The 27703-nt window shown below is 40.7% G+C and overlaps 2 protein-coding genes across 9 annotated transcripts; both read left to right on the top strand.

Moving 5' to 3' along the window:
- Positions 1-317: 317 nt before the first annotated feature.
- LOC136493970 (uncharacterized) lies at positions 318-17549 on the top strand. Of its 8 annotated transcripts, none has more exons than XM_066490095.1 (6): positions 318-755; positions 840-1011; positions 4308-4377; positions 5101-5197; positions 7665-7785; positions 14385-17549. In XM_066490095.1, the coding sequence occupies exons 5-6, from the start codon at positions 7712-7714 to the stop codon at positions 17533-17535; spliced, it is 3225 nt and encodes a 1074-aa protein (XP_066346192.1). In that variant the 5' UTR covers positions 318-755; positions 840-1011; positions 4308-4377; positions 5101-5197; positions 7665-7711; the 3' UTR covers positions 17536-17549. The 8 variants fall into 8 exon arrangements, 7 of the variants coding, with proteins under 7 accessions (XP_066346192.1, XP_066346193.1, XP_066346195.1 ...); XM_066490096.1 differs by having other exon boundaries at positions 837-1011; XR_010768459.1 differs by lacking the exon at positions 14385-17549 and having other exon boundaries at positions 7665-7824.
- A 7076-nt stretch (positions 17550-24625) lies between these two features.
- Positions 24626-26710, top strand: LOC136491806 (uncharacterized). The gene has a single exon (XM_066488040.1). The coding sequence runs from the start codon at positions 24626-24628 to the stop codon at positions 26708-26710; it is 2085 nt and encodes a 694-aa protein (XP_066344137.1).
- Positions 26711-27703: the final 993 nt, after the last annotated feature.

Raw genomic sequence — 27703 nt, 5'->3', positions numbered from 1 at the left:
AAGAAGAAAAAAAAAATCCATCCTCCGGAAATCCTCCCACCACCACCACCACCACCCAACCTGTTTTTCGCCTGCTAGTTTCTTTTTTTTCCTTCTGTAGCCTGTTTTTCTGTTTTTTTTTTGTTTTGTCTTTGCTTCTCTGTCTCTAATTGGATTTGGTTTCTGTTTAATAAATTTGTTGTAGGGGCTGTGGCCCCTCCAGATTCTAAAAAAAAAAAAAAATCCTCCCATCACCACCACCATGGTATAGGAATCAATGGACTCTTTGTTTTGTTCTTTCATATCTACAATAACATTTTTAATTGGCATACGTATGGTGTTTCTTTTTGAAAAAAAAATCCGTTGATTCCTATACCGTTGCATTGTCTATCATTTTTCTTACAACCAATTAAAGAAAAAAAAGCATTCTATTTCTTCCACGTCTTGTTGTTTTCCATTAGCTTTCTTCCAGCTCATGTTGTTTTCAGCCCTTGTTTTTTACCCTTCGTGATCTTTTAGAAAAAATAAAAAAAAACATTCTTTGTTTCGTTTCTCTTATGCTACAACTAACGCTATTCTTACAGTATCATTCTTAATCTCATTTCTTTGATAATGTCGTCCTCCATGTCTAGCAATTAATTGCTTCTAGTGACAAATTGAAATACCAAACAAACAAACAAAAATTATACCAGCTCATTCAATCTGAAGCCCAGCAGGTCATCGGACGATCACTTGTGAATTGTCATCCACATTGCATTATCAAGTTTTAGCACAAGGTAATAATATCGTTCTTTCTTGTTTCATGATTACCTAACGCTGGTAATAATAGTGTCTGTGCACTGCTCACCTTTTACCAGCAGGATCATATCAAGAAGTGTGTGCTTCTAGAGAAACAATATATATTGGCAAATAGCACAACCAACTCAGCTTTAAAATTTCTTTCTCGGTCAAGGAGTTGTATGACGTTATATCACACAAAGTCACCTCAAGAAATTTTGGAATAAACAACCATCCAAAGGCCAAAGCACTGAGGTGAATATACACTAACTACAGTCTACAACAGTGGTTAATATTATGAATTAAACTCCTACATTACAGTCAAATGATATTGTCATGAGTAGCCTTTTTTTAGTAAAGAAAGGTTTCAGCATTATATTTACATCATACAAGGCATTAAAAATACTTCCCAGTTCCAACCTCTGACTAACAGGAAACATAGCCAAAAAGCAAAGAGCTAGTAGACCCATGTATTCTAGTGGCTATCTATCCGTGGACCTATTGCCATCCACGTGTCTAGGAAAAGATATACTTAACCGGCTGCATGAACTGTTGCCAAGCTACCACAACACAAAAAAAATCTTTAAAGCCAGCTTCTTGTGGATAGACCAAGCGCTTAGCCAATGCATAATTGAAGCAGGGGGGGGGGGGGGGGGGGGGGGGGGGGCTGGCCCCCCCTAATGTTGCATAGTTTTCACTAGTACTTTTTATTAGTTCTTCCTAATCACTAGAGATTATAAGTAAACAAGCTTAAATGGTGCAAAGCTATAGATTTAACTCAATAAAAGTCCCCAATTAAGATGTTTCTTCTCAAATTGGTATCCTTTTTAAGAATCTTTATCAAATCTAAGCATTGACACCATGTAGAATGCAATATATTTTAGTAGAAATTTTAAAATTTATAATGCACTACATATTCCAGGAGGGAGGGAATAGCATTTTCTAAGATGAAGAGGTTAAACCAACATCAAATTCCGCAATTTTTTATCCGACATCAACATTTAGCGAGGGCACCATATATTTTTTGTCGACACTTAGTGCGTGTCCGGCCCCCCTATATCTGAATCCTGGCTCCGCCCCTGAATTGAAGAGATAACCTGCACAAGTCAAACATATTTTTTCTTTTCAAATACAATACCATTTTCTCCAAAGCCACAAACAAAGCAAGAAGTAGCGCTCCTACATTGTACTCCCTTCGTTCCAAACTATAAAACATTTTGACTTTTCTAGACATAGTGTATATCTAAGGGCCTGTTTGGCCAAGCTCTCTCCGGCTCTGGCTCTGGCACTGTAGCACCATGTAGCACGGAGGCGGAGGAGTCAGGGAAACGCAGCTCTGCTGGCTCTATTGGTTTCACAGGCAAAGACAGAAGGAGCCAGAGCCAGTTTGCTAGTGCTACAGGAACATACAGTAGTGCACATTAGCATGCGGAGCTGGAGCCGCTCGGGCAACTAGACGTATTGTTTATCTAAGTACATAACAAAAACTATGTATCTAGAAAAACCAAAATGTCTTATAATTTGGGATGGAGGGAGTACATTACCGTCTCAAATGATATTGTCATGATTAACCTTTTCTCAGTAAAGAAAGATTTCTGCGTTACATCTAGGGTTTTTAAATTTTGGTATTAGAACTTTTTTAGCCACCCACAGTGATATCGATTTTCATGAAATTTGGTCAAAATTTTACCAAATTTTTTTGGAGACTTAAACATGAAGTATATATTTTTTTTTCTAAAACTTATAGATTTAAACATAATATAAGCATAATTTATGCCTACACATCTATTGAGTAGAAGAATATAGAACATAAACAATGGAAAATATGAGTCTAGAGTTATATAGCACATGTATTAGTGTAATAAAAAATTTCAGAATTTTCTTTCGGCCACCCCAACATTACCAAAATTCATGAAATTTCAGCAAAATTTCACCGAAATTTTGAACACTAGTTACATCTACATGATAGAAGGCCTTAAAAGTACTTCTGAGTTCTGACCTCGGACTAACAAGAAGCACACAGCCAAAAAGCAAAGAGTGGACCATGTATTCTAGTGGCTATCAATCCATAAACCAGTTCGCCATCCATGTGTCTAGAAAAAATATACCAACCAAAAAAATTCTTTAAAGCCGGCTTCTCATTGATAGATCAAGCGCTTAACCAATGCATAATTGAAGTGATAACCTGCACTAGAGAAACATATTTTTTTTCTTTTCAAATACTACCATTCCTGATTAGCCAAAGCCATAAACAATGCAAGAAGCAGCTGCTCCTAATAGAACTAACGAATTTAGCTCTTTACTAATGCCTCCTAACCAAATGCCAAATATATGTTGCATGCTATTATGTTCAGTTAGACATGAAGCCACATGGATTATGAACCAGACAGTATGTCTAACATTCAAAGAACGAGTGCCTAATTATTTCATCTTTGTGACAAAACCAACATGTTTTGTTGCTTTGCTAGTTGTTCTTAGCTAGATTATCTCGTCAAAATTACCTGTCTCCGTAAAAAGCATAAGAAAATCTTAATCTTTAATGTGGTTTTCAACGTTTGTCAATTTTGGGGATTTCGATGTTTATTAGTGTTTGACAATGTAACTTCATTGAAAATTGTCCACTTAAACTCCAATGAAACATGTCTTGCTCTTGGGCTAGCTGACTTTTAGTAATATGTTGTAACAAACCATTCCATGCTACTAACTTGGGACCTATGAGTTCCCAACCAAGAGAGGTTGGTAGAGAGGATCCAAGAAAATCTACTATAGTGATATATTTAGGTCTGGCAATGTAGAGGCAAGGGTATTGTTCATGCAAGGTTAGGTGCAAGGTTAGGTTTCCTAGCCATTTGAAGTAAGTTATATTCCTCGTTGGGGTAATTTTTTTAGGGAGTTTTGGATGGAGCCATATCAAGTCCACTTGATATATGAGCATGACTGGCTTGCATATTTTGTCAATCAACTAGTAGGACTTGGCTATACTATGTCAATCTGGGAGATTATTCTACCATCATCGGGCCTCAAGATGCGCATAAAAAACGTTAGTGGTTGTGGCTATTAATTTGAAAACCAGGAGAATTTTGCTTTATTTGGTGGTGATGGTAGGTGTTAAAAAGTTAATGTTTCACTTGATGAAGGCAACAATGTTTCTAATAGTGCACTATCCTTAGATCCCTGTTATTACAAATATGGAGGTATTAGTTTCTTGACTTCTTCCCTGTTGAATTCACTCAGACTAATACGATGCAATGTCTGTCTAGACTTCGCTTATATCTTTTCCATCTTAAGGCATGTGTGCCTCCACTTTTACCCATAGAAACCTGATACAATTCATTCATTCAACAACCTCAACTTTTGGCTTTTGCTTTGACATGTGTTCTTTGCATGTTCTTGTATCCTAAGAATAATGACTATCAGTTTCAGTATATAAAACAGTAATGCAAGGGACAAATTCATTTCTGATCCCTTCACAGCTATTCATATTGCTACCACCAACCTGGAATTGTTCCAGTTCCATCGCAGGCTAAATGTGTTTGTCTCATATCTTCCAGCTCAAGTGATATAAAGTCCCAGCAACCATAACATCACCACAGTTGTTGTTTCCACCTCTACTATAGAAAGGTAAAGATTATTGGGAACACACCTCGTGTCCTTAAGGTTGTGTGACCTTTCATACATATAGACGTATACAGTTTGTGTTAACAAAATACAACATGATTTTTAGAGGCACCACACTTTTAAGGCAGAGGCATCTCTGTGAAAAAAACTAACTTTAAACATGATTCCAGAGATGACGCACACACGCAACAAAGCTACACATCTCTAATTTGTACTATCGAGTTCTTGTTTTATCTATGACTCAAGACAAAACATAAAAAAGAATCCTATGTTGGTCCTATGTTGTTGTTTCTCCTGTCTTCATTTCATCATTTTTTTCCTTATCAATTGAGGAATACAAGTAAAACATTGTGTGTTTGTCTTGTAATCTGTCAAGCCTGCTGCTAGTGACTACTGTAAAAAATATATTTTTCCCTTTTCTGTTCTTCTTTTTTAATATATATTTCTACATCTAAGACATTTTTTTACATTTTTATTCTAAAAATCCAAAATTCTCACTATGCTTCCTCCTTATATGAACAAGAATGGTTTTTTTTTCTAGTGATACAACGAGAAAATAAATTACCTTTCTTGAGTTTCTGAGCCTCGCAAGTCAATCGGATTCATCTCTTTACATCTGCATAACATTGCCTAATTTGTTACCAAGTAATAGAATCTTCTTCTCTTGAACAATAAGATTCTTAGTAATATAATGGTGGTGAATGTTCATCTTTTTTTTTTCCGCAGGATATCATATCAAGGAACACGGACTTGTGCAGTGGTGGTTGTGTTCAATTAAAATATTCATATCACAACTGGGACCACCCAAAGGCAAAATAGAAAGGTAATAAACATTAACCATAACTGTGGTTAACTTTACTTTCAAGTAAACCCAAACCTCTCAAAAATTGGTAACCTCAAACAATTTAGAATGTTGGATGCTTTTTTGGGTATGTAGCACACCATTGTATGATATAGCAAGTAACCATAGAATCGGTCTCTGGTGTGCTTGTATAACACCATTATTTAAGTTATCAATATAATCACTTCATGTTTTATTATGGCCTTTTGCATCTTTAGACTGAGCAAGTGTATTATTAGCCAATTCCAATGCACCACCTATCTGGAGTAATCACCCAACCATGTGACTAGTTTATTACATCATGAGTTGAAGTAGGAAAAATCAAACCATGATGAAATTACAGGTGGGTTTTTGCAACACAGTCACATATAATGGGGAAACTCAAAATCAAAGTGACATATATAGGTTTATGTAATGTTCCCTTGATTTATTTTGACTTGATTATCTAACGATAGAAGGAGTTTTTTTTAAAAGAAACAGGAGGCACATTTATGTGTACTAGTTACTATGCACATTTATGTGTATTATATATTGATAGGATAAAAATATGTATGAAGGTATGAATTTGCCTTAAAAAATGGTATGAGTGCTTATAAATAATCATATACATTACTGTCTTCAAAAGAACATCAGGCGGATTTCACAATAGCTTAAAAGAAGAGACATACTCTATGTCTAGTATTTTACAATTTTTTCTTCAACACGCAAGAGGAGTGGATGTTATTTTATTGAGCAAGAAGTGTCTCTACGCTTCATTAATATTTTTTTATAAAGTGTCAAAAATATCTTTTCTCCTTCACTGAAGTCTTGGATAGTGCTCCCAAAAAATGATATGAGAGTAAAGAATAAGGTGGTGTGATTCCCAATTAGATTCACTGTATCTGCTTTATTTCAGGGGGGGCCTATTTATAGTGCCAATATTATAGTTGTCGGACCAAAACATTCCTACCCTAGAGTTAGACCCCTGGCATATTCCTAGTGTCATATGGGCATTTGAGTCCTTTTAGCACAAATCCATACAATCACATTTGTCTTCCTAGGCTAATAGTGACCACCTCCTTGCTTTCACTCGCCCTCTAGAATCTTGTTTCCTTACAGGCAGAACGGGGCTCGTGTGGCCCATCCCTTCATTTGCGAGGACTCTTGATCTTAGACGCCTTGAAGGTATCTTTATGTTTCCTTTTCTGAAAGTTGGAGGTGTTGCCCCCAACAATATAGTACCTACAAATATTTGCCTCACCATGCATTAAATTAAACCTAATAAGACCACTACATGTTCAAAGCGACGACACATCTAGCAAAAAGACGATTAGGTCATGGGATCAATCTAATTGTGAGTGATTGAACACAACCAGACACAAGTTCAAATAGATACAAAAGTTGAAAGTAAAATAAAAATAAGAATGGCTTAATAGACCGAGAGGCCATGGAGTGGATCCCAACCCGCTCACTAAGCAAACCAAGCTAGGTTAAAATCATGATACATTCTACCTTAACTGATTGATGGGGCTGCTCCCATCCTTCCATTTTTATTGGTCTGTGCATAATAATTAGGGAAACACAAAATGATTTGAAGAAGAGTAAAATACACGAGCGATCCTTAAACTTGTCTCTTGGTTTCATCAAGTTCTCTGAACTCTCAAAATGCATTTTTCACGTACTCAAACTTGTCTTGGGATGTCATCTGTGAAACTCTCAAAATTTTATTTTAAGTTTCTCAAACTTGACACAATATATCATCTAGATCAAAAAGCTCTAACTAGCCCACATGTTTGTCTCTAGTGCTTCATCTACATGCTCTCACTCTCTCTTCTACCTCAATCCCCATGCCTTCCATCTCTATTCTTGTTCAAATGTAGTGTAGCATCGCTTCAAACAATCATCAACTCACCATCCCCAACCCATACCTTCAGCATCCTTCGTATCAAAGGCCACGACATCATTAGTGGTGGCACCAAGGTCAAAACAAGTGCTCCTTAGGCGGAAGAGGTAGGTGAATGATTGCTTTGCCATTAAGTTCCTACCCCGGTTAAGAATAAGATGTTGATCCAACCACCGTGGCATATGGCATCATGATACACAGTAGATCGGGTCTATTTGGACCTAATTGACACATTATATATCGCAAATTTGGGGACCTTGATGACACATTGAGACAAAGTCTAGGGACCCAAAAAAAGCATTTCAAAAGTGTGGACCTAGATGACATACAAAGACAGGTTTGAAGACCTAAAATGCATTTTAAGAGTTTGATGATCTGAATGGCACCCCGAGACAAGTTCAGACCTACCATATATTTTTCCCTTTCAAGAATTAGCACCAATTCTCCAAAAGACAATCAAAATTATACGTGCAAAGGATGCTGTTTCTAGATGTTAATTATTTTTATTTCCCATTTAGCCATCTTTTCATGTTAATAAGCTGCTGCAAATATTTTTGGTACTCACAGGTTGTGTTAACCAAGAATTTTGGTCCTTTACGAAATAAACATAAGTCATGGCATCATCACTTCTTGTTGACACCGAGGGATTGCATGAATGGCGTGATCGTTTACGAAGTATCAACTTCTGGTATGTTATCTTTTAACATATTTATATATTGTCTTCAAATTTACAGGGAGTTTTAGTTATTTTCATTATATGAACGTTAGTTTGATCTCTCTATATACTCTCTCTATTCTGAAATTTAAGGTATCATAAATTTATTTGTGACATATCACAAGGTAAACAAATAATGTGACCCTTAGTTGGAGTGAGATATTCTGCACCATATTTTAAGCATGGAGTTGGATCCATGATAGACATTAATGATGTGTACACATGTGAATGAGGCATGGGACCCTAATAATTATGCGAGAGTTAATTCACTTAGAATATTTATAATTTGAGACAACTTTTAAACGCTTCAATATATTATATATTACATAGGGCAGAAGGATTAAATACTAATTCATACTGTGACACAGACCAAAATAATTTTGTTAATTGTACCTTAGAACATGTAATATCATATCCAAGAGACTCTCCCCATGGATCTTTATCATAAATTTAGAAAACAAAAAAAACACACAATAGACTCTCCCATGGCTCTTTATCATTAGAAAAAAACACAATAGACTTTCTAAACCACTCTCCCCAACAACCCTTCTCACTCTCCACTAATAGCAACTCCAAGAGACCAAGATCCTCTTCATATCCATAGAATAGAAATTTTGGTGAAAAATGCCCTCCAACAGCTTCTCTATATAGATCTCCAAATATTGTCATCACCTATTCTAGATTTCTCACTAGCCAAATATAGAGTGGGGTTGGCTCTCTAGAGTGCACACAAAATATAGAGAAGCTACTAGAGGGTGGAAAGATATAGAGAGCGATTGTTATTCATATACCGCTTTAAATGATGATTTAGAGAGTGAGTTTCAGAAAGCCTTATAAGGACCATGACGCCTAAGAGGGGGAGGGGTGAATTAGGCAACATAAAATCTACTTCTAACTATGGCCTCTAATTTTCACCTTTGCAAAACTTATGCAAATAAATAAACTATCTAAATGTGCAACTATGGTTTTGCTAGTGTGTTTCTATCTCTACCGCAAAAGAGTTATAAAACCTAGGTTCCAATCCTATCAACTAGCCTATGCTAGTGTGTTGCATAATTGGAATATGGTAGCACCGAGATGATCTTCCTCACAATATTCGCATCACCTAGCTTTGTCAAACCTATAGAGTTCAGCACATTGACAATTAGATTTAAGCGAGAATACATATCCTTCACAAGCTCATTTTCATTCATTTTAAAGGAATGTTTTTGCTTAGGTAGTCAATTAGAGTTCAGCACATTGACAATTAGGTTTGCTTAGGTAGTCAATGTTTTTGCTCACCGACATTACTTGTGCCATCATGGAGCTCATGCAATTTTAATCAAATTTCATTTGCACTTTTTAATGTGAACACTTGGTTAAAAATTTCCATGCTCAAAGATTCAAACAAGTAATTTGTAGCTCTAGCATTGAGATGTTTCTTTTTCATCACCCACCGTGGGTTTATCGGGATTCTTTAGGGGTTTCATCCCGTCACGGGTGACTCTCCAAACACATAGATCAACCGCTTCTTGGTAGAAAGCCATTCTAGGACTATAGTAGGGGAAATTAGTGCTGTCAAAATGCGAAGGTCTAGAGGTATCCATCCTTCCCTCTCTAAATGGCGCCGGCTCAAACGACGATGAAGCCAAAGGTCCAAATTGAGCCAACCAGCTCTGGTACCACTTGTAAGGACCGTACGCCTAAGAGGGGGGTGAATTAGGGAACTTAAAATCTACTTCTAACTATGACCTTCTAATTTTCACCTTAGCAAAACCTATGCAAATAAATAAACTATCTAAATGTGCAACTATGGTTTTGCTAGTGTGTTGCTATCTCTACCGCAAAACAGTTATGCAATCTAGGTTCCAATCTTATCAACTAAGCTAGGAAAGGTAAAGCACACAACCAAGATTGCAATATAAATGTGAAAGCTAAAGATGAGGTAGAGATGTAAACTCCCGTCAATGACACCGATATCTTTATCAAGGTATCGAGAAGAGCGCAAGCTTCCCCCTAGTCCTTATTGGAGCCCCTTGCAAGGGCCAAGGTCCCGGTCAGGTAACTCCGTGGATAGCCTCGGGCCTTCCCCACGCGCAAGTGGGTCTCCGATGTGCCTTCCAGCAAGCCTCCCCCGGACCGCTCCCCACTCTTCACTATCAAGCTTCCGGCCAAAACACCGCAGGCCTTGTCTCCCTCTGGTACACGGTGGCGGCCACACCACAAAAACGGGTGGTGTGATCTCGCAAGACTTACAAAGCCCCGTCGAGTACAACAATGGTGCGCGCAAGCACCGAGTGGTAAGAGGTGTGCAAACCTCACTAAACACTAGGCCTAAACCTACTAGAGCAAGCGCATATGAGTGTGGTGTAACTAACCAAAGCACTTCGCAAAGCACCTACGCTAATCACCGAGTGTATCACTAAGCACTATAGCAGTAGATAAAAAACCATCAAGAATAGCTCCAAAAAATCCCCAAATGACAAGTTTTAGATTTAGAGAGAGGAACAAACTTGCAGATGAACAATAATTAGATTAACTTGAGACATTCATTTATAGCCCCCTCCTAGCCTTCCACAAATCTAGGATGGAGGAAAGCTAAGAACAAAGAGTCTCTCCTACTTTCTTCTAACACTAGCATTTTGTCACCCACACAACTGAGAGAGGAATCTCCAAGGAATGGGTGCAGTAACCAACCATCTCCACTATATATAGGCACTAGGTTCCCCAAGAGCACTTACATGAAGCACTCAGCTCAAATAACCCGGTGTATGGATTAAATGTCCCAATAAGGGGGGGGGGGGTGAATTGGGCTCTACAAAATTAATGCGACAATCTTAGCCTATGCAAATTCTAAACCCCCTTTGAAACCTTGGTTCCTAAGTTCTTGTACAAAATAAATCTATCGAGTCCTTATAAACAACACACTAATCATGTCTTCAGCAAGGATCACACTAAGAATAAGGTCCTGAGATAAGCAGGAGTGAAACCTAGTGAGCCTATGTGGTGGCCCACTAAGCCCACTGTTAAGGCCCAATTGTGTTGTCTTCTCCGCTAGATCCGCCTCAACCTTGCCTAACGCACCATGCTCCCCACTTGATCTGCCTCATCATCATGTACTAGCTATTCACTGGACTCAAGGAGGACATTGTTCATGGCTGTCTGTTGATCAATCGCATTGTCCCTAGCTTGGATCGAGCTAGAGGAGACAAAGGAGTTGAGGACTAGGTCATCGACCGATGAAGCATCAACGACATACCTGATGGAGCTCTCATACACAACCTCCTCGTAGTCCTCCTCATCCGCATGTCATGGAGGGTCATAGATCTGCTTGCCCACACCGCCATGGAGGGTTGTCTACCATTGATCTAGTCGCCTGCGCCACTGTACACTGAGGAGATGAGGAGGCAGCTACTGGATCTCAATCTCCATGCGGCCAACAACATGTGGGTTCAGTTCTTGACAAGTAAGGATGGGTATGGCCGGGCAAAAATTCACCGAATCTGATTAACCAAACCATTTTCACTAAAAAATGTTGGTTGATCCAATAATTGGTCAATGAGCCGTTAAATTTTTCTTGTATTCGGCGATTGGGTCAATTCCCCTAACAAATATGAGGGAAAAGAGTGCACGGTCAAAAGGAAGAAATTAAAAGCAAAGTCTATATATTATTGCTCTTGCACCCGCTCTTGGCAAATAGATCCAAAGCTGTGACCTCCAATGCTCATCAAATGGATAGTCTCCCTTGTGTTCTCGTGCTGCAACATTGTTCAAAACTGCGATCGATACCTATGAAGGTAGCCATCATTAATAAATAGAGTAAAATGTTTTTCCTCATAAACAAGCTAATTATGGGTACACCATACAGGAAAATATTATTGTGATAAAATTCTGATAAAAACGATTATCGCTGATACCTAATAAAATATATTTGTCACCAAAATTTCAATTTTACTAGTCCACCTACATGAAAGTGTCATTTATATCAATATTATTATGTGTTAGTTCTTGATGTTGAATGTTTTAGTAATAACTTATGCAATTTTCTAGAGAAATTGAGGCATTTCTTTTTTTTTTACAAAGAATTTTTTGACACCATATTGCCCACGTATAAGATCTACAACTAGTGTCACCAGCAATGGGGTAGGTACCACTTTGTTGTCCTGGGGAGCCCCATTCCCATCCTGGGAACATGGGAACAATCTCATCCCCTTAGTGAAAAAAGCATTTGTATATCATGTTCCTTACACTACTGCAGAAATGAATTTTGTAGGCATCACCTATTTTTTTGAAGGGAGACAATGGTAAAGCTAGGGCAAAGTTTGGACCTTTATATCTGTAAAAAAGGTTGGACCTTTATGCTAGGTGTGCATGGATGGCGAGCGAGCTTGCTAGCGGCTAACCTTGCGTTTGCGATGTTGTGATGGTGGGTCACGGTGGGTCTGTGCCCTAGGCGCCATGGCGAGGCACCCTTGCTCTAGAAAATCTTGGCATGACGCCATGGTCATTGTGCATCCTGGGCCATTGGTAGCTTGTGGCTGCACACAATGTTGTGGGTGTTGAGCAGTGCTTGAGTCCACACAAAGGCAGGGTATGAAAAGACGATTCTATACAAGCTGGGTGGGGTTCTTGGTTTGGTCACCATAGAGGTCGTGGTTGAAGGGGCTCGGTGTAGCTTGAGGGTGATGTGCTGTTATGGCATGCTATGCTATGACGTTGTCGTTGTGGAAGAAGGGGTCATGGTCGAGGTGTCAATGGAGCTCCTCCATAGACATAGGAGCTCGGCATCTCTTTTTTCCTTCCTGTCTCCTCTTTGGTGGCTTCATCATGCATAGTGGAGCAGATCCGGGAGAGGGGGGGGGGGGGGGGCATACACCTGCAGTGGTAGTGGTGGAGGAGAGTAAGCATAAGGTGGCATGGTTAGCCTTTATATGTAGCCACGTATGATGATGGCTAGGGCACACGAGGAAGTAGTGGCTCATTGCCATCACATGGGGGAAGAGGAATGTGTGGCAAAAGAATGAGCTTGAATCAAACATACATTTGTGACGTGAAGGACATGGAGGCCAATAGAGTTTGAACAGGAGAGATAGGGAGCTAAGCGCTGCTCCTGCATGCTTGGTCAGCTGCAGTGTATGGTAGCGGGGCCACGAGGGAGCTAGGCTAGGCAGGGGCAAGGAGTGCTAGAACGAGTAAGCGAGTGATGGGGTGAGAAAGGGATATGCGCAAATGCATGTGTATGCGTGATGTCGACGTATGTCATGTGCGACCTAGCACCAGCTATCAACAAGGTAAGAGAGGGAGATTTAACATGGTTTGTTTTAGCTTAGTAGCTTCAGTGTGATGGGGTCAGGGCATGGTCTTTGGTGTCAATTTCTGGATGGTGGATGGTGTCTTCGCTCATTGGGGGCCCTGGCTGGCTGCCTGGAGGTTAAGGGGATGGGGTGACAGGGACAAGTTCTGGAAACAGGCCGATGTTTCCCTTTTTTATTTGCCATGACCACGAGCGAGAGGCGTGTGAAGTTGTACGATGTGGAGGTGAAAAGATGCGGACATGTGACACCTTTCTCGTGTTGTTAGGGCATGATTTCGTAGATGTGGTTTGTTTTGTATGTGTGTGAATCTAATATATATCGGCACTGACTTGATAAAAAATATTGTGCATCCTAGTAGAGAAGCCACAAAAGTCAACAATTTTGCGAATTATTATGGAAAAGGTTTAAAACACTAGTTCATTTCATAAGAGAGCATCTTCAACACTCTTTCTTAAACCCACTTTCTAAATTAATCTTCATTCGAAGAGCCATTCTAATAAAAATCGGTCTCTATATCTCTCCACCCTCTAGCAACTTCTCTATATCTTGTTCAGCACTTTGGAGAGCCAGCTCTACTCTCTATCTTTGGTGAACGAGAAACAAAGAATAGATGATTCTACCCACCCGAGTTTAAGTCCTCAACTTTGCACATGTGCACATAGTTTTCTAGATTTGTTCTAGGATTTAACGACGTTAGGCATATATGTGGACTTCGTCAAGTTCGAGATTTATCGGTCCAGCTCAGTATCCCTGAGGTGCTCACATGGGATGTGCATGTATATGTTCATAGTGACAAGTGTGCATGGACGTGTGTGCGTAAGCATTTACATTTGTATATATATTGAGTTTTTTTTAAAAGGAATAACACGTGCTGGGAAAATAATCCTTATCTATCCCGTGCCAGCTACCAACGGGCCGGGAGCATTTTGACTTAGATATGTGTCCACATTATCTTTGCAAATATTATTATTACCATCATGAAATACAAAGGGTGATTTTGTATGTTCGGGGAACAAGAACATCTAGTACCGACTTCAACCCAAGTGTTTATTACTTGTCTTTACACAGAGTATTGAAAATCATACTCCACGTGGAGTTGAAATTTCTCGCTAATTAACAAGAAGCAAACTATATGTAGGACTCCACGTCAGAATGACAAAGAAAAGGGAATGTAAAAAAAGAGGATAGCTAAGTACTTAGTTACTGACCCGTACGTCGAGAGCGCAAGTTGTTTGATCATGCACTTAGCCGGTCCTTTTTTTCTATTTGTGCGGCCAGGCTGGATGGATATCTCAAGAGCCCTGCATATCGAGACTTGGAAGAAATACTCAGTCGGTTTAGATCGGTGCAGTGGAATATTGGGGTGGGACCCACATGTAGTTTCACACGAGCTATATCAAGCATCACTCGGGAGGCAAAGATCAAGAGATATGGCCCCTATGGCCACGTGATAGAGGTGGACATGAAGCGAGCAACAGCAAAGTTACCACGAACGAAGCTCAGCATTAATGACAAGCTGCATCTCGAAGTGGCGGAGCAGCTCGGACTTTTTGACCATAAATATGACATGGTTGACGCTGAGCTGTTGTATTATACCTATGATGATGACATGAAGGCAAAGGATGACATCGCAGATTCCTCACTCCGGGAGCTGTTAGCATCAGTAGTTCCTCAAATGATCGAAAAGCTAATGAGCAAGAAGTACCTGCTGGTGGTTGAGAACCTCGACGAGCCCATCAACCCCATCCAGTTTAGTGCTTTCACAGAGGGCTTATGGATTCCTCCTCCTGATTGGGCATCATCTTTCTGGCTCGTGTCCACCACCTCCCAATATGTCTATGACAAGAGCAAGCCAGATTATGATCCCGTCATCAATTTTTTTACTGGAGATGATATATTGATGCTTACACTATACTCCCTAAAACAAGCGGCCAAGTACATCTCACATGCGGTTGGCCAGCAGGAAGATGAGGAGTATTGGCATCGAGTGGCTATCCAGTGCTTTCACTACGCCACCATGCTGCTCATTCCTCACAGTTCCAATGTTGATAATAATCCACCAGAGTTTCATGTCCCGGATGACGTTAACTCAGACAAGTTGATCCGCCATTGGGCTTCGCAAGGCATCCTTCCTGTCATCCTGAAGCAAGGCGTCCCGAATACTGCAGACGGCTACCATGGCCACGATGGCATACACCAAGTTGGGAATGTCATCCTTGAGGCTTTCCGTGAGTACTCGTTGCTGCACCTACCTTTTTCTCCTGCAAACCAAGATGATGAAGCCAGTAAGACTGCTGCACACTTCTTAGCATATCATGGCCTCATATCAGAGCACCTCAAATTGGATGCACTCTGTGTGGATAATAATCAACTCGGCCTATTGGAGCGCACACAGTGGATCTCACATGTGGGTGACCAAGGATGGTGTTTAAGCAGAGAGTGGCTGAGACAGGGATCCAGCGGCCCAACTGCGCTAATTATAAAGCATTGCTCACAGCACTCAAAGTTGTTCACGAAGCTTGAATCCGATCATTTCTTTGCCAAGCTCCCCTGTCTTCGTGTTCTGGATCTGTCCTACACTCCACTAAAATCACTACCACCTTCAATCTGCTACCTCCAAGAACTCCAATACCTTTCCCTTAGGGGCTGCTATAACCTCACAAGTCCATTCAGCTTCCCCAACACTGAAATTACTGATCTCAGTGAAATCAATAGCAGAAAAAAAAATCTAAACCTGCTATGCTTTGATCTCTCCTATTCAAATATAAACGCGTTCCACAGCGACTTCTTCCGTAGGATGCCTAATCTACAAGAGCTCTTTCTTCTCAAGTGCTCTAACCTTGAAGAACTGCCACCCTCTGTCGCTTCCTTGTCTAGTCTAGAAAAACTCGAGCTCACAGGGACTCAACTAAAATCTTTTCCTGGGCAAATGTTTGAAGAAATGAAGAAGCTTGGATCAGTCAAGATAATCGAGAACAAGGAATTGTTTTTTGCACCAGCAGGGTTATTTTCTAAAGCAAGTGGGTTGACCGATTTACACATTGAAGGATGTGAATCAATTACAGAGGTAGAGGTAACCTTAGAGAGGCATCCAACCCTGAGATCATTCTCATTTATTGGCTCACCTCACATGAAGCGGTTGTCCTTGCGTGGATGCAGAAAGTTGGAGTATGTTGACATTAAGGAGGTTGGTGCTTTGGAGGAGCTTGATCTGTCTGCTACGGCTATCAAGGAGCTCCCAGACAGCATCCCTAATCTGCCAAAGCTTAGAAAATTGCTTCTCTTGGGTGTTCCTTCCCTGAGACGATTTCCTTGGCATAAGCTGCAGAGACTCCCGGATGTGTTTTGCTTGGATCAATGTTCAAACAGTACCATTAATCATTCGGATCATCAACAAGGTGCTCAGGTGTGCATAAGTGATTCCAGATTGTTTTATAGCTTCGGTGATGCCACTCTGTATTTAGTAAGGGCTGGAGAACTTTTGACAACTTTCTATGTGCGAGTTACATCATGCAAGTCCACAAGCAACAAGTTAAAGGATGAAGAGGACATGGTGATGATCAACAAGGTTCAGATGGCACCACCAGCTTTCGCTGATGTAAACCGTCTGTATCTGACAGACGGAGTCTCTATGGTGTCAATGGATGACGTACCTCCCTTTCGGGTGACCAAGCGTCACGTGGAGATCTCAGCTGCTGATCGGTATCCCCATGGTCTGGAGTATCTTCTGAGAGTCACCAAATCAATTAGCATGTCGGGTGATACTCATGTCTCCTGTCTCAGTGATCTGGGTGATTATAGGTTCGCTGAGCTAGAGGAGTGCATGCTCCGACGGTGCCATCGGATGGTGCAGGTCTTCAGTTATAACCAGGATGTACTACCTCTACAAAATGCACATGTCTCCCGTCTCAGAAGTCTAACCCATTTCTACATTGGTGGTTATAATTTCAATACACTGAAGCACCTCTTCTTAGAGTACTGCCCGAGGTTGGAGGGCATCGTTCCACGTGATTGTGAGCTACAAAGCCTTGAGACGCTCGACATCCTGTGCTGCTACAACCTCAAGGCAATTTTCTATGACAATGGTCGTCAATCATCTCCTGCTGGTTACACGCTCCCGTGTCTCCGGAGGATACGGCTCCAGGAGCTGCCACTGCTGCAGCATCTCCACGTGGACAACCCCATGCTGACCGCGCCCGTGTGGGAGGAGCTCCACGTCCGCGGCTGCTGGAGCTTGCGCCACCTCCCGCGCTTCCACCGACAACCACACAAGGCCGTGAAGGTGAGCGGCGAGCGGGCGTGGTGGGCCAAGCTGAGCTGGGACCAGGACAACGACGCACCCCCGCACCGCGACAGCTACGAGCCCAGGCTTGCCCCGGCGTTCGCTTCACACCGCGAGCGGGTCGTCATCGAGAGCTACCTCAGATGAATGAATGAGCTACCAATACCTCGATCGATCATGCATCCAGTTAATCGGTACGTCCGTCATATGATTCAGTACCCGATCAACTTCCAATATTTATTATCAGATTTATTTATTTTGTCCATTCCACAGCAGCTAGCATCCGGAGTTGGAGTCACCCACTCTATCACCATGTCTGCCAGCATCTTCAGTTCCACCAACGTGTGCGCGTCTTCCAAGATTTGATTGGTTCCATGTGTTACTAGTTCGTCGCTCTCGGTGTGCAAGTACACATACCATACCCGTACCTATGGTATTTGTTTTTCAAAATAATAAGGTTTGGTTTGTCTCGCTGGTTCATCGAACCAGCCTTTCAGAAGGACAGCGCGCATCCAGCGGTGGCTGCTGAACCAGATTCCAGTGTGTTACACATTGCATCGTGTGTGTTGTGTGCTTGCTTCATTTTCTGCAGCGACCTTGTCTGACGTACACTATATTAATAAGTTTGCTTGCTACAACTACAATACTAGTAGAGTGACAGCTCTGTTTCCGCTCATAATAAGCATGGCCATCTCCACATGCTAAATTATTAGATTAGATGCGTCATGCGTGGGTATGCTTTGTATGTGTCGTTGAACTTATTTGATTCATGCTTGAAGTATTGAATTATACTTGCATGACTGAGTCTGCTCTGTGTGGAAGTAACGTGGAAGTAAAGCACGGGCAACACATATATATTGAAATCAACGTTGCTTTGCTCTTTAATTATTCCTTCTTCTTCTTTATCTTTATAAAGAGAAAAAGGTAAACCTAGCCCAGCAATATGTTCAATCACCACAGTGCCTTTATTCTTTAGTTAGTAGAGTACAAATTCTCAATCCAACTCCTCCCATTACTTTGTCTTTCAAAAGAAAAAAGAAAAAATAGGCGCCTCTGTTGTGCTCACACTGAATCAAAAGAAAGACTAGACTCGAGTCCACGACACAAGCCAGAGCTAGACCAACAAATGCCTAACATAGTTATGATGAGAATTCCTGTTCACACTAAGAACCACTAATATAAATTCACTATGAAAGGCAGATGTGAACCAATTATGTTCTATGTAACACCCTAAAATTCGCTTCTTTTGAAATAGGGTTAAAATAATTTAATTTTGATTTTTTGTGCTCATGAAACATAGGAAAATAAAACTCTTCATTAAATTAAAATTCATCATAGGATGTAGCAACATTGTTGTGCATACATGCTGGTGCATTTGTGTTTTTGTATTGTTTGGTTTTGACCAAAGTTCAAAATCAATTCAAACTGTTTTAAAATGGATTTGAAAAGGCTTTGAAATAAAAGAAAAACAAAATAAAAAGGAAAACTCTCCCCTTCTCATATTTGGCCATAAGGCCCAGCCCGCTCCTCTCTCGGCCTGCTCCCTCTCCGTTCCCGTAGCCCACCTCCTCCCTTCATCTAGCAGCCTGGGCTAGGCCCGCTCCCTCGTGCTAGCCCAGCTGGAAAGGCGGCCCAACAGCAAAGCCAGCACGTAGCTCCCCTCTCTCCCTCTTTGGCCGACAGCCCGGCCCCGCGTTCCCTCTCGCCGACGAAGCGACCCCACCTGTCGACGTTGTCTTCCTCGCGTTGTGCTCATGCCAGACTCGGCTGAGGGAAGGAAATCCCCGGCGCCGCCAAATTCCCGCGATCTTGGCGTGCGCGCCACGCCTCGGCCCTATAAAAGCAAGCCCCAGGTGCCGCCGCTACCCTATCGCTCCCTAGTGCAAGCTGTCGCCTCATCTCGCTTCGCCGCCACCGCCGAGCTCGCTTCGCCGCTCCGCTACTTCTCCATTGCCGCGACGACCTCCCAAGCTTCGCCTGAGGGTAAGGTACCCGTAGGTACCTCGCCTGCTCTCCCTCTCGCTCTGCGTCGCCTTCGCAAGCTCGCTGGAGAAACTCCGACCAACCCGGGCCACCAATTCGAGCTCACGCGCGCCTCCGTGCGCTCGCAGCCTCTCCCGATCCCCTAGCTGAGTTCGCCGTGCACCGCTCTCCCTCCCCGTGCTCTCCCCGTGGCCGATGATGCCTGGAACGTCGAAATCGACGAACTCCGGTGAGGTCTAACCACCGCCAGCCATGGCGCCACCACGCTGGAACACTGTGCCGACGACCCCTTCTCCCCCTTCTAATCTCGACCGCCCGATCTGAGATCAACGGCCCCGATCGGTCAATACCGGTCAAGCCTGCACTTTTTGCAAAAGAGCCTCTCTATCTTTTCAAAATAGAACCCGCAGTCCATTGCGTATTCTCTGAATACGTTTTCTCTTTTAGAAAGCGTAGATTTCCTCTGTTAGATTTAAAATACGTTTTCTTTATTTACAGTTTTGTCATCCACTTTGTTTTTAACATATCTCCTACGTTTTAGCTCCGTTTCGACCCGTTCAGGTTGCGTTAGATTCATAATTGTATAATTTACATGTTCATACTAGTGTTAAACATGTTTTCAACTTTTGAAATTTGAGATTAGTTTTAATCTATTATTTTACTAAAGGAAATCTTGTTTAATTCATAACTTTTTTGTTATAGCTCCGATATTTGTGATCTTCGTGTCTGTGTGTTCTTTGCGAGATGTAGATTCATTTTACAAACTTTTTATCTTGATTATATACTGTTGGTGTACTGTTCTAATTATCAGTTTATTTGCTTTGCACGATTGCCTATGGATACTTGTATGTTGCTGTATTGATCGAGTACATACTGTGAGCTATACGTTGGTGACCAAGAGTTCTTTGTTGTGAACTCGGATCAGCAGGAGCCCTTTGAGTAAGGAAAGTATAGCATGGGATCATCCTTGTTGTCCTATTCACTTTAATAACTTAATCATATGCATGTGTCTACCTTGGTAACCGTAGTAATTTTCCTAACTATTTGATATCTTGAATTCCTTGTCAACTTGGGGTATTGCATTGGGTAGTATGATGCTAGTGCTCAACTAAAGCCATGATCTTGTAACTTGACTAATGGAATATGCAATAAACACTAAAAGATAACTTTTTAGCAACAAGATTAAAGGGGGCTGGAGTGTTTGGCTACTTTTCAAATACTCTAGATTCCTCTCCCTAAGGACTTACCTGTAAGTGATCATCCGGGACTTAAAGTACAACTGTGAGAGCCACATGGCTCTGGCTTTAATCAAGTATTATGACCTTTTCTAGCTTGTCAGAGGTTACCAAAAGGCGCAAATGGGGTGTGTTTCAGGTTGGGTGTAGTGCGACCTCTGTCCTTGTGTGCATAGCCTACGCGGAATGTGCCATCGGGAAGGGGAGCCCTACATTTGCGGGGTATAGGAACCTAGCAGCCCTAACTTATTAGATGAACTTTTGAAAGGCTTCATAGTGTACCCTGTGTGCTCACCTTGGAGTTTTAGGGCCTTGCAAACCCTGGGCAATTAGGAATCATGACTCACAGCAAAAGTGTATAACCTCTGTAGAGTGTAAAACTGGTATATCAGCCGTGCTCACGGATACGAGCGGCCTTGGAACATTTACGAAATAGATGACCACTATTGACTACTTGTTTATGCTATTCAATATTCATGTATACCTGATCATGTGTTTTCACAGGCTTACCATAAACTTGATGCTACTCAATTGCTAAAAGATGACTCACTAAAAGCTAATGCAGTTAAACCAATGTCTACCTTTTGAGCCTCATGAACCCCATGTTATTCTTGTTGAGTACAACATGTATTTACGCTTGTCTTTATATTTCACTTGGATAAAAGTACCGGATGGGTACCAAATTGCTAGAGTATTGAGGAGTTTAGGCTTGTGATCAACCAGTCAACTGTGTCCATGTGGATTTGGAGTTTTCGCTTAAAGATTGGAGTTGTCATTTCACTGTCTACTATCTAAGGTTGTATTCTTTTGTACTAAGTACGTTATATAATAAGCATTGTCTTTTAATATTACCTCTATTTGTAGTCATATGTGTGATTTGACTTCCTAGACTCACATATGGTGTGTATCTGGTTTTGTCCTTAAAACCAGGTGCTATATTCTACATGCGGCCCACAAGCCTATGGGATTTCATTCTATGGGTCTAGATGGAGGCCCAACCTATCATTAAGGGCCGCTTTGGCATGGCTTATGCCGGCTTCGGCTTCATCTATTTTGCATAAATCGAGGCACTGTAGTGTGAAGCCGTTTTGTAAGTCGAGGTTAAAATGAACTAGAAGCCGGGAAAAGCTAGTTTTTCTAGCTTCATCGGCTTTGGCTTCACCGATGAAGCCGTTTTGGATGAGCCGTGCCAAAGGGGGGCTTAAATGCTTGTCCTTTTTAGGTTGTGTTTGATGAACACGATATCCTTGATTGGAGATGTAAGACTTGGCTCGGGGGCAATACGGATAGTGACAACCACCCAAAAAGAATATTTTTAGAGATGTTGGATGAGCATGCCCCTAAAAATCTAACGGATGAGCTCATCCAGATTTTTGATTTTGGTCATCAGTAAATAAATTGAGGATTATTAGTATATTATATTATTACTTAGTAATTATATGATGACAAGATTAGTTTTGATAAGTGCTAATGCATTGATTAGTGAATGATTTGTGTGCCAATTAGGGTAGCAGTAGTGCTAGTTAACATATTTATTTGTAATTAGTAATTCATGGCAAAATTAGTGTTAGTGTGTACTACTTTTGTTCCCTTTTATAAGGCACACACGTATATCAGGAATCAAATTTTAAAATATTTTACCAATAATTTGGCTAATAATTTAACTATTATAATACAAACCTGATATGGTTGGATTTGTAAGCAATTGCACTATCTAGTAGTCATAAATTTATAAGCATAAACAATATAATGTAATGTAAATGAATGGTCAAGGTGTAATTTAGAAGATCGTGCCATTCCAAACCATGTCTTATAAAACAGAACAAAGGCGGTGTTTATTAGTATATGGTTTGTTGTTATTAACTTATTATTTATAAACAAATGATACAATTAGTCAATTATTCTAATTCCATCCACTCTAACCCATGCAATCAAATAAAAAATTGCTCATCCTATCCGTCCAACCAAATAAGCAGTATCACTACTACAGAAATCATTTTTGCTGGCACGTTGTTTTTTTTTCACAGGCGGTTCACAATTTCATGACGCCAGTACAAAAAATAGGGTGGGCCCAGCAAGAGAACCGCCTGTGTAAAACAATTTACACAGGCGGCTCTCCTATCTCTACCGCCTGTGTAAATACGTGTATTTTCACAGGCGGTTTACAATGACAACCGCCTGTGTAAATACCATTTACACAGGCGGCTGACATTATAAACCGCCTGTGTAAATACACGTATTTACACAGGCGGTAGAGATAGGAGAGCCGCCTGTGTAAATTGTTTTACACAGGCGGTCCTCCTTACCAACCGCCTGTGTTAATGCTGCTATAAATTCCCTTTGTCCACCTCCAGACAAGAACAGTTACTCGCGTGCTGTGTGCACAGTGGCGGACAGAGAAGTGGCGATTCCAAGGGGGGAGGTTTTGAACTTCATTTCTTTGGTGAGAAACTTCCAAAAGGTTAGTTAGTGTCGTTGCCGCCATTTTTTTAGTGATTCTTTGGTTCAATTCTTGTATTGGAGGTGCTCTAAATCTAGGGTTAGGGTTAGGGTTCATAGCTAGGGCAAGGGAGAGAGTTTTAGCTTTTTTTTTGTAAATTCATAGTAAATTGTATCTTGCTCGGATTATAGAAAATAAATACTTTTTAGAATTCTTGTGAGTAGATCTATGTAATAGAATAATGATTAACACTTTATAAAGTCTTGTCAACTGTTATACTTATTTCCTGTAATTATAAACTGTGAATTAATTTAGTTTTTTAATCTACGTACTTAGGGTTTATGAATTAATTTAGTAGTTAATGTTTTGTTAATTAGGGTTAGTTATTATTGTCTATACTTAGGGTTTGTTAAATAGGGTTAGTTATTATTTCATGTACCTTAGGTTTTTCAATAATTTTTGTTAGTAATTGATGGTTTATTATTTAGGGTTAGATATTTCATGTACTTAGGGTTAGTTAATTAATTTAGTTAGTAATTAATGGTTTATTAATTAGGGTTAGTTAGTATTTCATGTACTTAGGGTTTGTTAATTAGGTTTGTTATTTTTGCTTATACTTAGGGTTTGTTAATCAAGATGCCATCTCCGTTTAATTAATTCTTATAATTATAAAAATGAGTTTAAATAATTATTTAAATTTTTTATTTTGTAAATTCTGTAAGAGGTAGGTTTTCATATCTATTTAATTGATGGAGGATAGAATCTTAGTTATGAGGGGTTATTTTCGTTTTGTTTTTAGAGTGACATACAATATTTTCCTAACTAATTATAGATAAATATGGAGAGGTCATTATGGATGTACAACTTATCAAGATTAGACCCATCTTATGTAGTGGAGGTCCAAAAATTTATTGATGCCATGAAGATACATGCTCAGAGAACAAAGGCGAAGCACATATGTTGTCCATGCGCAGACTGTAAAAATATTGTGGTATTTGACAATGTGGAAGCAATCACTTCTCATCTGGTTTGCAGAGGATTTGTGGAGGACTACTTGATTTGGACAAAACATGGTGAGGGTAGTTCTACACCTTATATGCGGACAACTGACAACACTGCAAGTAACATCAATGTGGAGGGTCCAATGCCATATCTCAATGAATGTGATGCTATGCCAGATATCAATGAAACCCATCATGCTATGCCAGATGTCAATCAAACTCATAATTCTACGTCCGATGTTAATGAAACTCAGCATGTTAACACTGATGCCATTGAAGATGCAGATTTCTTAGAGGCAATAATGAACCGTTGTGCGGATCCATCAATATTCTTCATGAAGCGAATGGAAGCCTTGAAGAAGGCAGCAGAAGAGCCTTTGTACGATGAGTCGAAAGGTTGTACCAAAGAGTGGTCGACACTACGGGCTGTTCTTCAGTTTTTGACGATTAAGGCTAGATATGGTTGGTCCGATGCTAGTTTCAATGATTTATTGCGTGTACTTGGAGACCTTCTTCCTAAGGAGAACAAAGTGCCTGCTAACACGTACTATGCAAAGAAGCTAGTCAGTCCACTTACGATGGGTGTTGAGAAGATCCACGCATGTAGAAATCATTGTATTCTATATCGGGGTGATCAGTATAAAGACTTAGACAGTTGTCCAAACTATGGTGCTAGTAGGTACAAGACGAATAAAGATTATCGAGAGGAAGAGAATGCAGCCTCTGTTTCTTCAGGGAGGAAGCGAAAGAAGACGCAAACAAAGACTCAACAAGACAAACGTTCAAAGCCCACTAGCAATATCGAAGTGGACTATTATGCGTTGAGAAGAATTCCTGCATTGGTGATATGGTATCTCCCTGTGGTTGATCGTTTGAGGTGTTTGTTTGCAAACCCTGATGATGCGGAACTTATGACCTGGCATGCTTCTGATGAAAGGAAAGATGATGGAAAGTTACGACATCCAGCCGATGCAAAGCAATGGCAAGAATTCGATAAGAAATATCCAGACTTTGCCGAGGATCCACGAAATGTAAGGTTTGCTCTGAGTACTGACGGAATGAATCCATTTGCCGAGAGGAGCAGCACGCACAGCACATGGCCAGTGATCATGACAATATACAACCTTCCTTCATGGTTGTGTCAAAAAAGAAAATATCTTTTGCTAACCATTCTTATTTCTGGACCTACACAACCTGGAGTTGATATGGATGTATTTCTAGAGCCCTTAATGCAAGAGATGCAAATACTATGGGAAGTGGGTGTGAAAATGGTCGATGCGTTCCGCAAAGAGACATTCACACTGAGAGCAATTATTATTGTCACAATTAATGATTATCCTACTCTCTTCTCATTATCAGGCCAGTTCAAGGGAAAGGTTGGTTGTGTAGAGTGCATAGATGGAACATGGCACGTGTCTCTTCCTCCATCTAACAAGATAGTGTACATGAGGCATAGGAGGTGGCTACCGGCAGGCCATAAGTACCGCTTACAAAAGATGAATAAGTACTTTGACAATATGGATGAATCAAAATCTACTGCTCCATCAGGTTATAGTAAAGGGCACAGAGTGTATAAGATAGTTGAGAATGTCAAGTTTGTGTTTGGAAAAAAGACCAAAGATGGGAAACCAAGAAAGGTTGTGAAGGCAAATGAGGGGGACACATTCAAGAAGAAGTCTATTTTCTTTAAGTACTTATCGTACTGGAAAGACTTAGACGTACGACATGCGATCGATGGTATGCATGTTCAGAAGAATGTGTTTGACAGCGTAGTTGGAACTTTGCTAGACATAAAGAGCAAGACAAAGGAAGGTCTCAATTCACGTTTGGACATGCAACATTTAAAGATCAAAAAAGAACTTCACCCTGTACTCCTAGAGAATGGGAAGTACCATCTACCGGCAGCAAGCTATAACCTGAACAGAGAGGAGAAACATGCAATGTGTGTGTGGTTGAAGAATTTAAAAGTTCCATCTGGTTTCTGCTCCAACATAAGGAGTCTTGTTTCGATGAAAGACCTTACACTCACCAACTACAACTCACATGATTGTCATGTAATGCTGACCACTTTTCTTCCTATTGCCATCAGGGCTATAAATCCAGTGTTCTTAAAGATGGCAATCACACGGTTGTGCTACTTCTTCAATAAGATATCTGAGAAGGTAATTATCGGTGATGAGTTAGAGTCCCTACAGAAATTTGCTGCAGAGACATTGAGCCAGTTGGAGATGTGCTTTCCCCCATCGTTCTTTGATATCATGGTACACCTTATTGTTCATTTGGTGCCTCAAATTGAGGCATTGGGCCCCATGTATTTCCATGAAATGTGGACGTATGAGCGTTTCATGTCAATATTGAATGGCTATATGTCAAATCGTGCTCATCCGGAGGGTTCCATGATAGAGGCATACACTACAGAAGAGGCCATTGAGTCTGGAGGACCATTATGTAATAATCTCCTAAAAGACCAGGTATCAATTGGTTTGCCTCCGTTGCGACATGAGGGAAGGCTTGGTGGACGAGGGAGGATGGGACGAAAATCATTCATCCCGCCAGATTACAACATAGTCCTAGAGGTACATTACAGCATACTACAACAACTCATAATAATGGACCCATTCACCAAGCAGCACATGAAAGAGCTTCATGAGGAGAATCCATGATGCACAAATGATTGGGTACACAAGGAACACAAGCGTCGGTTCACCGCATGGCTAAAGAATTTGGACATGACAGATGAATCAGAAACCATCAAGATTTTAGCATCTGGACCATCAAGCCAGGTCATATCATGGCAGAGCTATGACATTAGTGGCTTCACATTTTCCACCAGTTTTAGGGACACCAAGCGCATGGCACAGAATAGTGGCGTTCGATGTGAGGCTGTAGATGAAACAACTGGTGAAGAAACTACATACTTTGGATTCATTGATGACATATGGGAGGTTGAATATGGTCCACGCCTGCAGATTCCAGTGTTCCGATGTCGATGGGTTCAAGATAAACATGTCACTGTGGATAACTATGGCCAAAGAGTTCTTGATCTAAGTAAAGTAGGTTACAAAGATGATCCGTGGATCCTTGCTAACCGTGCTGCACAGGTGTTCTATGTGGAACAAATTCTATCTACGAATGAAAAGAAAAGTACCCAAAAGCCAAAGCACGTAGCAATCCCTGGAAAGCAACAAATTGTAGGAGTTGATGGTGTAATGGATTTAGAGGATGTTAACCAGTTCAGCGAGATGTCTCTTTTTACAAAGTTTGAAGAAAAGATAAAAAATGTGGAGAAAAGTATCCCGCAAACCTCTTTGCCCTGGGTGCGCCATGATGGACAAGGAAGGACTGTAGCACGCTAGATTGTTTATCATGTAACTAATGTATCACTTATCATTTGTACCTAATGCTATTCTTTCTTATTAAGCAAGATGTTTACATTTCCCCTTGTTGTATACCTTTGGACTATGATATTATTTTCTAACTTAATTAAACAAATCTTAATTAAAACCTCTTTCCCCTTCTTGTATACCTTTGGATTCTATATTATTTACTAACCCTAGGTACATGAAATATTAACTAACCCTAATTAACAAACCTTTAATTAAAAATCTTTTCACAGGCGGGCGTCATTGACCGCTGCCTGTACTAATATATTAGTA

Source organism: Miscanthus floridulus, chromosome 11 (genome assembly GCF_019320115.1).
Source record: "Miscanthus floridulus cultivar M001 chromosome 11, ASM1932011v1, whole genome shotgun sequence".
In the NCBI taxonomy this organism is placed as follows: Eukaryota; Viridiplantae; Streptophyta; class Magnoliopsida; order Poales; family Poaceae; genus Miscanthus; species Miscanthus floridulus.
This window is presented reverse-complemented; position numbering and strand designations above follow the sequence as displayed.

What these genes read in the sequence shown, in the direction of transcription:
- LOC136493970 (XM_066490100.1), top strand. Translation starts at nt 7,712, where the DNA reads ATGGCATCATCACTTCTTGTTGACACCGAGGGATTGCATGAATGGCGT. An exon ending in TTACGAAGTATCAACTTCTG is followed by an intron (nt 7,786 to 14,384) that starts GTATGTTATCTT and finishes TTGTGCGGCCAG; the next exon opens with GCTGGATGGATATCTCAAGA.
- LOC136491806 (XM_066488040.1), top strand. Translation starts at nt 24,626, where the DNA reads ATGGGTGTTGAGAAGATCCACGCATGTAGAAATCATTGTATTCTATAT.